This window comes from Schistocerca americana, chromosome 3, assembly GCF_021461395.2.
Source record: "Schistocerca americana isolate TAMUIC-IGC-003095 chromosome 3, iqSchAmer2.1, whole genome shotgun sequence".
Taxonomy (NCBI): Eukaryota; Metazoa; Arthropoda; class Insecta; order Orthoptera; family Acrididae; genus Schistocerca; species Schistocerca americana.
In genome coordinates, this window is record NC_060121.1 from 537,240,310 (window position 1) to 537,255,304 (window position 14,995).

Sequence of the window (14,995 nt, forward strand, 5' to 3'; positions counted from 1 at the left end):
TTGCCGGTGCAAGAACAAGCATGGCTAAGAGCTTGTTTGATGGCTGCCAATTCAGCTGTGAAGACTTTGCATCTATTCAGCATACAGCATAGTTCACTGCATCCTGCACATGTGTATCCAAAACCGGTTGATCCATTGACCATTGAGCCACGAGTGTATACCACTTTGGAACCCAGAAAAAACATCGGGGACACCCTGGAACAGGTGATGAAAAATCAGGTGTCAGCTGATCTTTCAGTTCAAAGGATAAATCGTGACAGATCCTAAGTCAAGGTACATGCCATGGGGGCATACGCGAATGCTCCCTGGCAAGAAGCAACAGGGGGGGGGAGTTCGATTAAGCAGAGACACTGTATTCAAACTGCAATTGTGACCCCAGTTCTGGGTCTCTCTTGTGGGAGGTGGATCTCCCCACTGGGGAAAAGTGCACAGTAGTTTCAATGCTTAGGGGAGTTGCAAATGTGTATAGCGTAAGTGAGTAGCTGTTGTTGGTGCCTGATCCACAATGGAGAGACCCTAGCCTCCTAAGTAGGCTGTTCACAGGGATAGTTCAAAACGCTCCTGTTGCAAGCCGGACCCCACAGTGGTGTACCAGATCCAGTGACCACAATACTGAGGGCAATGCTGGACCATATGCCAGACTCCCATAATCAAGACAAGACAGGATCAAGGCCTTGTAAAGCTGCTGAAGAGTAGAACAGTCTGTGCCCCAGCTGGTGTTACTGAGGTAGTGAAGTATATTAAGATGTAGCCAGCACTTTCGCTTAATTTGATGAAGATGGGGAAACCAGGTCAGTAAGGCATCAAAGAACAGTTCCACAAAACAATAAATCTCCACCACATTGAGTAACTGGTCATCAACGTAAAGTTCTGATTGTGGACGAACAGCAGAACATTGAGAAAAGTGCAGGACACCAGTCTTGGTGGCTGAAAACTCAACGCCATGGGTGAGGGCTCGTGACTGCGCCTTTTGAATGGCACTGAGCAACACCCACGCAAGAGGAGGAATAGTAAAAGCAACAATCGTTAGCATACAAGTACGGTGATACTGAGGACCCCACAGCTACTGCTAGACCATTGATGGCCACTAGAAAGAGAGGGACACTCAATACGGAGCCCTATGGCACCCCATTCTCTTGGATATGGATGGGGGGATGTTTCTGTGGGAAGCATTAACTTGAACCTGGAAAGTACAGTGCTACAAGAAATTCTGGGCAAAAATTGACAGCTATCCTACTCATGTAAGGTACTGAGGATATTGTGTTGCCATGTGGAGTCATAATCCTTCTGCACATCAAAGAAGATGGCAATAAGGAGTGGACATTGGTCACAAGCTGCCCAGATGGCAGAATCCAGGCAAACAATGTTGTCAGCAGTGGAAAGGCCTTGGCAAAAACCACCCTGGGACAGAGCCAGAAGGCCCCGAGACTGAAGGAGCCAACGCAGCTGCCGGCTCACAATGCATCAGAAAAGCTTACAGAGAACACTGGTGAGACTAACTGGGTGATTAGCTGTCCATTTCTAGGGTGTTTCAGTACCGGGACAATGATGCTTTCTCGCTATTGAGATGGTAACTCATCCTCATTCCTTTTATGGTTGAAGATGGTAAGGAGATGATGCTGACAATCCACTGATAGGTGTTTTAGCATTTGGTTGTGGATGCAGTCTGGCCCAGGAACTGATCAGTGCAAAAAGGGTAGGGCACTAATGGGTTCACACTCATTGAATGGAGCATTAGAGGGCTCCAGGTGGGTGTAGTGAAAGATAAGTGCATTCACTCCATCCACTGTTTGAAGACACAAAATGCAGACTGATAATTCTCAGACGCAGACGCTCAAGCATAATGCAGAGCAAAATGTTCTATGACAGTGTGTGGGTCAGTGAAGACAGTACCGTTCATGGAAATAGCACATACACCTGTAGGGGGCTGTTATCTCTAGAGGCGGCTTACCTTTGCTGAACCTATGAAGGAGTGGTACATGGTCCAATGGTTGACACATACAGTTCCCTGCATTCTTGTTTGTGCCATTTTATTAGGTGGCACACCCAGGCATGGAGCCATTTACAGGCAATAAGGTGCTCTATAGATGGATTCCACTCAGGGCATTGGAGCCCTGCCTTTGATCTACAATAGCCTCTATGATTTCTGAGGTCCATCAAGGTACTGTCTTCCAACAGGAGGATCACACAGAATAGGGGATCGATAAGTCAGCTGCCAACAGAACGGTTGCCCTTGTACTCCATGTAGTGGAGAGCTAAAGGACAACAGTGGAGGTGAAAGTATCTCAGAACCATTGTTGTAAGCACATCTGGGAGGACATCTAGGGGAATGATACTGAGGGAAGGGCAGGAAGATCAGGAATTGGTCACTACCACGCAGGTCATCACGGGCTCTATTGGATGGATGAGAGAAGACAAGGGCTGCAAATGGGAAGATCAATAGCTAAATAAGTTCCATGTGAAACACTGAAATGTGTGGAGGCATCGTGCCAGTAAGTTTTCAATGTCTTTACCATGGTCAGTGATCGTGGTTCCACCCCACTAGAGGTTATGTGTTTTGAAGTCACCCAAGATTGGGAAAGGGGGCAAGGGGTGGGGGGGTGGGGGGGAGGAGCTGAGAAACCAATGCAGACAATATGTTCTGTGACACATCACTACCACTGGGATGGACATAAATAGTACAGACAGAAAATCCTTAGACGCCCTTACCTGAACAGCCACAGCCTCCAAAACTGTACTAAGAGGCCCAAGTTTGCTAGATGCAGAGCCCAAAACATACGAGCAAACTCCACTTGACACTCTACCATAGCCAGCGTGATTCTTAAAATATTTCTGGTAACCACAAAGTGCTTGGGTCTGCATTGCTAGAAACCAGGCTTCCTGAAAGGCAATGCAGAAAGTAGGGGAGGTGCTTAAAAGATGTCGTAGTTCAGCCAGGTGGTGGAAAGAACCACTATACTTCCTCTTGGGAATCTTTCTGTTAGTATAATGAGTGGGTGTGTAGGGAACAAGGAGGCAGGTTATACCCCAGGATCAGCTGATGACACTCATTGAGAATTTATGGTTATCAAGATACATAGGTTCTGAACTCATTGCGTGGTGCAATCTGGAACCTCGGGGGCCACTAGAATCGCCACCTTGGCCACAAAAGCAGAACACACAGGACTGGTGGCATGGGAGCCACCTGATTCTCCTTCTTCTTAGAAGACTTTTTTTTTATCTTTGGCCTCCTTAAGGGGTTTAGATGACTGGGAGGGTTTTTCTGAATTAGTTTTAGGGACTGAAGAAGATTGCGAACCCTTATGAACAGCAGCCTGTGCCTCCTTCAGCCACTGGTTGGTATCCTGCTGCAGACCGGCAGAAACTTTGGAGGGAAATGTTGCGAGGGACACCTTCCTGGCTTGAGAAGCCAGATGAGAGTGATGCATCTCTGGCCGGGGGATGGGGATTGATGGCCCTGGTGGATTGGCGAGCCACTGCTCCCAAAGTGACTGTGTAGGAAGCAGCAGCAGGAGGAGAGTCCCAAACCACGATGGATTCAGGCATGGTCAAGTGCCCCTGAGGGCCTGCTGTAAAAGGCATAATGGGTAAACATATCGTTGTCAGAGAGGGCAATGTCATCATAGCTGTAGCACACAACATTGTTCCTCATGGAGGCTGTAGATGCTTGTACTTTTTCTTAGCCTCTTGGTATGCTAGTTTGTCCAGAGTCTTATATTCCCCTATTTTCTCTCTCTCTGAAAGACAGTGCAGTCTGGGGGGGCAGGGAGAATAGTGCTCTCCACAAATGCCACAGTCGTTGTGAGGGACACATTTGCATGCAACTGTTGTCCACAATCCCTACAGACTGGGGTGGCACAGCAATGCGAAGACATGTACTTGACTTTTATGCTTCTGAAGCACTGCATGGGCAGGTGGGGGGACTTATGGCTTCACATCACATCAGTATACAATCACCTTCATCTTTCCAGCAATGGATCATGTTAAAACAGGCCAAGAGGAGGACCCCAGTAGCAATACTATTGTCCCTTGGTCTCCTATAGACATAATGGACAATGTGTACACCCTGTTGCTCTAATTTGGCATGTAGCTCATCATCAGAGGAGGTCATGCAAGAAAATGATGCCCTGAGCCATGTTTAGACTACTATGGGATATGATAAATCACTGGACTGTCACAAGCAAGCAATGCTCGCGCCTGGACAAGGAATGTGTTTTAATCAAAACTGACCCACTCTTCATTTTGGAGATGGCTGCAGGTTCCCCAAACCTGTCCTCTATATTCTCCACAAAGAGTAACAGCTTTGTGACAAATCCCCATCAGTACTTATATAAACCAGGCATTGGGATTGAGTATTTCTCTGTTGCTTAATCCAAAGTTCCTACCAGGGCATAGCCAGGGAAGGATACATTTTGGGGTCATATCTCTCTGCACTGAACAAATTCTTTCCTTCTGAAGAGACTGTTGGGATTGTATGACCACCAGCAGGAGAAACTCATCTGCTTCATATGCAAGTCATCTGCCATGGTGCCACCCACTGCAAACTAGGGTTCACCCCTTGGGCGCCACCCTTCCTCAGCAACATCTGTTACTCAGTCCCTGTGCCCCAGACATGATGAGCACATACTCCTTGGGGAGTTTCCACTTCAAGCACCAACAGAGAGATCCCTGGGTAGTCCAGCAGGCTACCACTGTGCAGGTACTTGACGATGACACTCCCCCCCTTCCCCCCCACACTGGGATGGCAACCAAATTGGGTTTTGGGCATACTACCTCACTAGAAAGGAAATGGTGCTAAGGTGGAAAGGCACAAAGGTGGAACATATACAACAATGGACAACCTTTCCTGCATGATTCGTACTTCTGAAAAATTTGGGAAAGTGTTGGCAGGTCAGACCCAATAATGGGGACAATGTATTGATTATTGAGAAAGTTCAAAAAGCACAGGAAGTGAAACAAAAAAAAAAAAAAAAAATAGGGTGCAAAATAATGTACATGGTGCAAATGAGGTCTTCAGCAGGAAAACCATTTGATGAAAAGACAGGGGGGGAAAGGGACAGTGGAAGTATAGGCTTGGAGCACAGGAAGGGAAGCAGTGCTGCAAAGGCTGGGGCCCTCTGGTAGCCAAGTACATACTTGCAACAGAGTTGTTGGCTCCCTGTGGGACATCAGTATTCAATGTAAACTGCTAAAAGACCATTTTTCATGTTGGTGGTCATGTAAACTGCTAAAATAATTCTACGAAATGGTCTCTCGAGTTTATGTTGTTACAGCTGTTACTAGAAAATGGCACAATAACTGAGATCACAAATATAAATAAATACATTTAATAAAAGTCCTGGTAAAAAATCTTGTCACCTCCATTTGTCAAGTTATATTCCCACTGCAGAAGATGCAGCATGCAGTCAAGATTCTCAGTTTTCATACATACCATGATACCACCATTTTGTCTTCTTTGGATTCTTATTACACGTTTTGACATAAAATGAGTTGTCAGGCGGCCTTTTCTGAAAATAAAAGTACATAATCTTAGCTTCTTATTCTATGCATGGAATTCTAAGTACTACTACTACTACTACTAGTACTAACAATAACAACAACAATAATAATAATAATAATAACAATACAAGCTACTGAGTTAGTTGTTGTTCAATTTGGAGCTAATTAGTCATTAGCATGTGGAACTAGTCAGATTTATAGTTATAGTACACTTTCTCAGCAATAAACATGGCAACCTGCTGACCATTTACACGATTCCTAAAGTTGTGTATGTATTTCCCTTCCCTTGCAAATGATATTTTGATTCCTTTTGTAACCCAGGGTTTTCTTGTGTCTTATTAGTGTCATATTTCATTGTTTTGTAATGAATGCAGCTGTTAAAGACTGATGGAAACCCATCAACAAATACACTGAATTTGGAATTGACAATGTGCCACATTATACACATTCATCTAGTCAGCTTCCTGTATGACTACCTTGAAACTTTCTGTTGTCTGTTCATTAATTATCCTGTTTTCCATAAATCACTTCATTGGAATGAGACAATTCATTTCGTATGGCTATGCTCCGATTAAAATTCAGGGTGTATACGTGGACAAGGAAAAAAAATTCCCGGATTTTTCCTGGATTTCCAGGTTAAAAATACACTTTCTCCCGGATGAAAATACACTTTTCCTGTGTTAAGTGACAGTATACTCTTCCTCAACACTGTAAAACTCATCCATCCTGTGAATGTTTATGGTTTTATATACCGACATAGAATTTCCCGGCACTTTAGAAAACGAAACTCAGGGGGGGAAAAACACATTTTGAAAGATCTTTGATATGCAGCAACATGTACGCTGCTTATATTCGTATTACGAAGGTATATATTTGAATTCCATCAAACACCGCATGTCACTTTCCGAAGCATTGAAATCGAGATTGCAATGCACTTTTGTAAGCCAGTCATAGCTCATGTCACGTGGTCTCACCAGCCGATGACAGCATACGACACATGATGTAGTCAGCCAATAGCAGTATCACTCTTAAGTAGCGGGAAAACACAAGTAAGAAAAGGTAATGGTTAAATTAATATACATAGCATCCACATATAATATTGGTCTCTAAGATTAATAAGCTAGAAGAGAAGCTAAGCTTCCACATATAATGTTCATCTTTTTTGCGTGTGTTACACTTTAAGATACATTGTACAAATGTGCCAGTAAAATTTTTAATAACGACGTAATGTCTGATCCTCTGGGCTCGAAATTCTTCTAAATTGGCGTCCTCAAAGAGTTGATTTTTAAATGAGAGTCAAACACTTTGTGATTTACGAAATTCATTGTACATTCTCGCACATAGTTCATCTTGTGTAAAAGGAAATTTGCTTTGAATGTAATGCTTTTCAAACCACCATTCGCAATATTTTCCCGCGACCTGTTAGAAATAGGTTCGTTTCAGCAGTTTCAAGAGAGTGCCAGATAAGAGGCGTCACCGCGCTGCCACAGCTACGATGATGCAGGAAGCCCATATGTTTGGACATGTAAAACATTAAAAGATCATATATTATGTCATAAAGGAAACAAGACATCAGCGGATACTTCAAGAGCATCGGAATTTCGTGAACCATACTGAAATGCATAATTCGGCTTAAAGTGCACATTCGTATGTCCAGATTCGGATGTAAATTTTTTTGGAGCAGCAGTACTGCATTATGTCATGTTTGGCTCTCTGTTATGGCATAATGCCATACATGGACTTGAAATGCAGCAAACAGTTGAAAGTAGCCAACAGTGTGAAATTTAACACTTTGTTTCAAATAAATTGACTGTCAGCAGAAAAGATTAATAAAAGCCAAATCTCTTTAGCAAACTGACAAAAATAACTTCATTGTTCTGCAAGGCTGGCTGTGAGAAAGGAGGAAATAAATTCTGAAACTAATAACATATTTTTGCCTCCCGTAATTATGCGAACGTATTTTAATGCATTTGATAGCTCCTGGCTACAGAAATCCGTTGTGGTTTCATTTAATGTAAGAGCAATAAATGAAGAGTAAACAACAAAATCACGGAACGCAAACACATGTCACGTGGAGATGACCCACCTCCCCACCACAACTCAGACTGCTCTGTGCATCAGCCCCAGATTTACTATATTTCCAAACCAGGGCAATATTACGTGATGGCACCCAGCCACACTTCCGTAACCAGAAGCGGGAGAAGGTACTTCTCATATGCGACTCAACTGCGAATGCACAAGAGCCCGCCCGCAACTGCTCATACGAATCTAATTTAAACAATTGTCAAGCCACGCTCATCAGAGGCAATTTGTTGTTAAGAAGCATTGCATAGTCTTCCTAAAGCCTTTGACACATTTTGTTGTTGGCAGACGCTTGTATGAGCACTGTATTTTGTTGTTGTATACGGCGCATTTCCTTTGCAACTTAAATTTTATTTTCATTTATTTTTCTTTTTTTTCTCTCTCGTTGCTGCAGTATTACTTTTCAGTAGTGGGATACAGTAATTCCTTTGTTAGAGTATTGGTTCTTACCAGCCAAAATTACAAAAAAATTAACTGAAAACTAAAACAATGAAAAATTCTCGGAATTCTAAACAATTCCCGCGTTTTCCCCGGTTTTCTCCCGGATGAAAAAATTCCTGGGTTTTTCCCGGATCTCCCAGTTGTCCTAGGTCGTATACACCCTGAAATTACTTTGTGACTGATGTTTCAGTGAGTCTAGTGGTAGGAGCCCTGAGTGTCAGGCAATCGCACCTGTAACTCGGGCTCCATTTGCTTGCTGTGTTACCTGTTCTGCTGGCACGAACAGCAGAGCCTTACCAAGTGACACGGCTTGCAGGTTTTGGCAGGGGCCAGGCAGTAGACTTAATGGGCAGGAGAGGGGAGGATAAGAAATGCCAAACATGCAGCGATTTTTGCATTTTCTGTTGGGCCATTAAAATATATTTTTATGCAAATAAGACAAAGCTACATCTACTGCTGAAGTTGGTATTTTGATAAGTGCTTTACGTTCTGCACAAATATACTGGAAAGAATATATCACACTCTCAATTTTTATCAAGTGATCAAAAATAAACAATTTGGTTAAAAACTTTGATTCTCTTGCATCTTATAGTCCCACGTTGTAGCTTGCCATTACTGGTCAACTGGTTACCATTAGATCACTGAATTTAAGTGCTGTTGGACTTGACTAGCTCCTGGAAGAGTGACCGTCTAGGCCTGCGGTTACCATTAGATCACTGAATTTAAGTGCTGTTGGACTTGACTAGCTCCTGGAAGAATGACCGTCTAGGCCTGCTGAGTGCGATGGGTGACTGTCTAGGTCTGCTGAGTGCTACTGGCAAGCGGAGCACACTCAGTCCTTGTAAGGCCAAGTGATTAAGAAGTAATGGCTCAAGTCACAAAATCTGACAATGGCTGACCGCATGCCCCTCCATTTCCACATCTATACTATGTGATCAAAAGTATCCGAACGCCCTCAAAAACATATTTTTTCATATGAGGTGCATTGTGCTGCCACCTACTGCCAGGTACTCCACACCAACGAACTCAGTAGTCATTAGACATCGTAAGAGAGCAGAATGGAGTGCTCTGCGGAACTCACGGACTTCGAACGAGGTCAGGTGATCGGGTGTCACTTGTGTCATACATCTGTATGACAGATTTCCACACTCCTAAACATCCCTAGGTCCACTGTTTCCAATGTGATAGTGAAGTGGACACATGAAGGGACACATACAGCACAAAAGTGTACTGGTCGACCTTGTCTGCTGACTGACAGAGACCATCCAGACCATCCCACAAGAATTCCAAACTGCTTCTGGATATACTGCATGTACTATGACATTAGGTGGGAAGTGAGAAAACTTGGGTTTCTTGGTTGAGCAGCTGCTCATAAGCCACACATCATGCCGGTGAATGCCAAACGATGCCTTGCTTGGCGTAAGGAGCGTAAACATTGGACGATTGTACAGTGGAAAAATGTTGTATGGAGTGATGAATCATGGTACACAATGTGGCGATCCGATGGCAGGGAGTGGGTATGGCGAATGCTTGGTAAACATCATCTGCCAGCGTGTGTAGTGCCAACAGTAAAACAGTGTTATTGTGTGGTCGTGTTTTTCATTTGGGGGGGGGGGGGGGGGGGGGGGGGCGCTTGCACCACTTGTTGTTTTGCAAGGCACTATCACAGCACAGGCCTACATTGATGTTTTAAGCACCTTCTTGCTTTCCACTGTTGAAGAACAATTCGGGGATGGTGATTGATTCTTTCAACACAATTGAGCACCTGTTCATAATGCACAGCCAGTGGCGGATCAGTTACACAACAATAACATCCCTGTAATGGACTGTCCTGCACAGAATCCTAACCTGAATCCTACAGCACACCTTTGGGATGTTTTGGAACACCGACTTCATGCTAGGCCTCACCAACCAACATCGATGCCTCTCCTCAGTGCTAAACTCCGTGAAGAATGGGCTGCCATTCCCCAAGTAACATTCCAGCACCTGACTGAACATATGCCTGTGAGAGTGGAAGCTGTCATCAAGGTTAAGGGTGGGCCAATACCATACTAAATTCCCACATTACCGATGGAGGTTGCCACGAACTTGTAAGTCATCAGCCAACTGTCCGGATACTTTTGATCACATAATGTAGTGATGCCTATTGGGTGAGGACAACATGGCAGTCGGTTAGCACCATTGAGCCTTCAGAGGCCTGTGAAGACAGAGTTTAGTTTTTATTACTTTAGTGGTTATAGATATTATGAAATCAAGAAATCTATGGCATTTAATTCAGGGAACTTGAAGTAAAAATGTGTTCAGTGGACTTTATATCATATCTTACTGTACATGAAATGCAGCCATCCAACCAAAATTGTTTTTAAGGTGGAAAGAGAGCCATATCTCACTACAAAGTGAAGTAAATATAACTGATGTAGTTGTAATACATCACACAGTGCCACAATCATAGTTGTACCTGTGCACTGTGCCAAATTTATTTATCTGTTTGTGATTCTTACACTATTTATCAAATCCATCAGTAATCTAAGTTGGCATAACAGTTACAATGTACTGTAATGAGATGAAATAAAACAAAACTTTTTGTGTGACACATTAGGATAAGAGTAAAGCATTGGAATGTGTTGCAAATCTCAGTCCCACCAAACATATACACTAGAAAATTTGAAGATTATTCCACTGAGGCAGTCCAGAAATCGTCTACAGGGAAGCGAGGAAGCATTGCCTCAGTGTTTGAAATATGACAACAGCGCAAGCCAATCTCGAGGTACCTTGTGATAAACAGAATTACACTCAGGGCTAGATGACCAGCTGCAAGCCTAGACGCTGCCAAGAACAGGAAGAAGTCTCCAGACATGACCAAATATAGTAATGGAAGAAACACTATGTACATCACCAACAGCTCAAGAGTGTTCTGGAAGCAGGTATTGGGACCATATAAGAAGAAGCACACAACACAAAGGTAAGAGTAGACACTGCAGTCTCCAGTCGACACAAACTCTGTGTCACATGTCGCTGGATGTTGGACTTTGACTATTTGACTAGTCATGGCGCCAGCCATTGGTATGGAGATTGGTTTTCAGAGCAGCAGATGGGCTTCTGATGAGATGTTAGTTGGGAGATAACGCAAGACAAGTCTTCAGTGGTATGTAGCAAGTGTGGGCACTTAGCATTTACATCCTGACCCCTTATTATTCTCACCAAGTTCTGTACTCTGCAGTATTTATAGCTTACATCTAGCAGCTGTCAAGAGTTCTACAAGCGGCCCATGCAATCTTCCACTCATTGAGTATCCGCCTAAGGAAAGACCCCTGTGACTGTAGCTGTGTGTCCCTTGCACTCCCTCTCAGGTCACAACAGGAAGGAAGGGGGGGGGGGGGGGGAAACTGGCTCCAGTTGTGGGGTGTTTTGTATATGGTGAAGCAGGGATGAGACACAGAGGTGTAGGGGAGATTGGCAGAATCAGCCCAGCTCTGAGTGAAGAAGGGGTACCATTCAGGCATTGCCATCTGCAGCCAACATGCGCAAGAGGCCCGCTGTACCAGAGGCTTTGCTACTTGCAACCGATGTGGGTGAAAAGCCCATCATACTACATGAATTGTCATTTGCAGCTGATAACCGGCGTGAGCAAGAGGCTCGCTGTAATGAGTGCCAGACAGTGGCAGACCAACACAGCTAGCAGCTCAACATCTGCAGAAGGGTAGTGAAGATGGAACAAAAAAAAAAAAAAACAGCTGATTCATTACATAATGCCATGTTGTTGTTGTTGTCTTCAGTCCTGAGACTGGTTTGATGCAGTTCTTCATGCTACTCTATCCTGTGCAAGCTGCTTCATCTCCCAGTACCTACTGCAGTCTCAGGGTGTATACACGGACGACGAAAAAAAATTCCCGGATTTCCCGGTTAAAAATACACTTTCTCCCCGATGAAAATACACTTTTTCCTTGTTAAGTAACAGTATACTTTTTCTCGGAACTGTGAAACTTATCAATCCTTTCAGTAGTCGTGGTCTTACACCGGCGTAGAATTTCCTGGCACTTTAGAAAATTAAACTGAAGGGGGAAAAACAAGTTTTGGAAAGATTTCCGATGTGCAGCAACATGTACACTGCATATTTCGTATAATGAAAGTATAAATTCGAATTCCACCAAACACCGCATGTTACTTTGCGTAGAATTGAAATCGAGATTGCAATGCGCTTTTGTAAGCCAGTCTTAGCTCATGTCAAGCGATCTCGCCAGCCGATGACAGCGGATATTCAGAGCATAGGACACATGATGTAGTCAGCCAATAGCAACAGCACTGTTAAGTAGCGCGAACTCACAAATCGGGAAAGGTAATGGTTTAAATTAATATACATAGTGTTGCTAAAAGAAAAGAAAAGCTTTCACGTACCCTATAATATTGGCTTCTAACATTAATAAGCTGCAAGAGAAGCTAGGCTTTCACATGTAATGTTGATCCTTTTTGTGCGTGTTTCACTTCAAGATACATCACAGAAATGTGCCAGTAAATTTTTTAACAATGACATAAATGTCTGACCTTCTGGGCTCAAAAATACTCTAAATGGTCGTTCTCAAAGATTTGAATTTTGAATGAGCGTCAAACGCTCTGTTTTAAAAAATTCATCGGACATTGGCGCACAGAGTTCATCTTGTGTAAAAGGAAATTTACTTTACTTGAAAGTAACGCTTTTCAAACAACCATTCGGAATATTTTCCCACGACGTTATATTCGTTTCAGCAGTTACGCCAGATGACAAGGGTCGTCGTGATTGCGCAGCTACGATGACGCAGGAAGCCCATACGTTCGTACGTGTAAAACATGGAAAAAAGATCTTACATTATGTCATAAAAGAAACAAGACGTTAAGACGGTACTCCAAGAGCATGGGAATTTTGTGAACCCTACTAAAATGCATAATTCAGCTTAAAATGCACATTCGTATGTCCAGATTCAGATGTGTTGTTGTTGTTGTGGTCTTCAGTCCTGAGACTGGTTTGATGCAGCTCTCCATGCTACTCTATCCTGTGCAAGCTTCTTCATCTCCCAGTACCTACTGCAACCTACATCCTTCTGAATCAGCTTGGTGTATTCATCTCTTGGTCTCCCTCTACGATTTTTACCCTCCACGCTGCCCTCCAATGCTAAATTTGTGATCCCTTGATGCCTCAAAACATGTCCTACCAACCGATCCCTTCTTCTAGTCAAGTTGTGCCACAAACTTCTCTTCTCCCCAATCCTATTCAATACCTCCTCATTAGTTACGTGATCTACCCACCTTATCTTCAGCATTCTTCTGTAGCACCACATTTTGAAAGCTTCTATTCTCTTCTTGTCCAAACTAGTTATCGTCCATGTTTCACTTCCATACGTGGCTACACTCCATACAAATACTTTCAGAAACGACTTCCTGACACTTAAATCTGTACTCGATGTTAACAAATTTCTCTTCTTGAGAAACGCTTTCCTTGCCATTGCCAGTCTACATTTTATATCTGGTTTCTGTACAAATTGTAAATAGCCTTTCGCTCCCTGTATTTTACCCCCGCCACCTTCAGAATTTGAAAGAGAGTATTCCAGTTAACATTGTCAAAAGCTTTCTCTAAGTCTACAAATGCTAGAAACGTAGGTTTGCCTTTTCTTAATCTTTCTTCTAAGATAAGTCGTAAGGTCTGTATTGCCTCACGTGTTCCAACATTTCTACGGAATCCAAACTGATCTTCCCCGAGGTCGGCTTCTACCAGTTTTTCCATTCGTCTGTAAATAATTCGCGTTAGTATTTTGCAGCTGTGACTTATTAAACTGATAGTTCGGTAATTTTCACATCTGTCAACACCTGCTTTCTTTTGGATTGGAATTATTATATTCTTCTTGAAGTCGGAGGGTATTTCTCCTGTCTCACACATTGTGCTCACCAGATGGTAGAGTTTTGTCATGACTGGCTCTCCCAAGTTCTAATGGAATGTTGTCTACTCCGGGGGCCTTGTTTCGACTCAGGTCTTTCAGTGCTCTGTCAAACTCTTCACGCAGTATCTTATCTCCCATTTCGTCTTCATCTACATCCTCTTCCATTTCCATAATATTGTCCTCAAGTACATCGCCCTTGTATAAACCCTCTATATACCCTTTCCACCTTTCTGCCTTCCCTTCTTTGCTTAGAACTGGGTTGCCATCTGAGCTCTTGATATTCATACAAGTGGTTCTCTTCTCTCCAAAGGTCTCTTTAATTTTCCTGTAGGCAGTATCGATCTTACCCCTAGTGAGACAAGCCTCTACATCCTTACATTTGTCCTCTAGCCATCCCTGCTTAGCCATTTTGCACTTCCTGTCGATCTCATTTTTGAGACGTTTGTATTCCTTTTTGCCTGCTTCATTTACTGCATTTTTATATTTTCTCCTTTCATCAATTACATTCAATATTTCTTCTGTTACCCTAGGATTTCTATTAGCCCTCGTCTTTTTACCTACTTGATGGTCTGCTGCCTTCACTACTTCATCCCTCAGAGCTACCCATTCTTCTTCTACTGCATTTCTTTCCCCCATTCCTGTCAATTGTTCCCTTATGCTCTCCCTGAAACTCTCTACAAACTCTGGTTCTTTCAGTTTATCCAGGTCCCATCTCCTTAAATTCCCACCTTTTTGCAGTTTCTTCAGTTTCAATCTGCAGTTCATAACCAATAGATTGTGGTCAGAATCCACATCTGCCCCAGGAAATGTCTTACAATTTAAAACCTGGTTCCTAAATCTCTGTCTTACCATTATATAATCTATCTGATACCTTTTAGTATCTCCAGGACTCTTTCAGGTATACAACCTTCTTTTATGATTCTTGAACCAAGTGTTAGCTATGATTAAGTTATGCTCTGCGCAAAATTCTACCAGGCAGATTCCTCTTTCATTTCTTAGCCCCAATCCGTATTCACCTACTATGTTTCCTTCTCTTCCTTTTCCTACTGATGAATTCCAGTCAC

The 14,995-nt window shown here is 43.1% G+C and overlaps 1 protein-coding gene across 3 annotated transcripts in view; it reads right to left on the minus strand.

Annotated features, from left to right (window-relative positions):
* LOC124605450 (ubiquitin-conjugating enzyme E2 W) overlaps positions 1-14,995 on the minus strand; it is a 109,157-nt gene that overhangs the window by 11,942 nt on the left and 82,220 nt on the right. For all 3 annotated transcript variants that reach the window (XM_047137129.1, XM_047137131.1, XM_047137130.1), the window contains exon 5: positions 5,432-5,507. In XM_047137129.1, the coding sequence (XP_046993085.1) occupies positions 5,432-5,507 (76 nt within the window). The remainder of the gene's footprint in view (positions 1-5,431; positions 5,508-14,995) is intronic.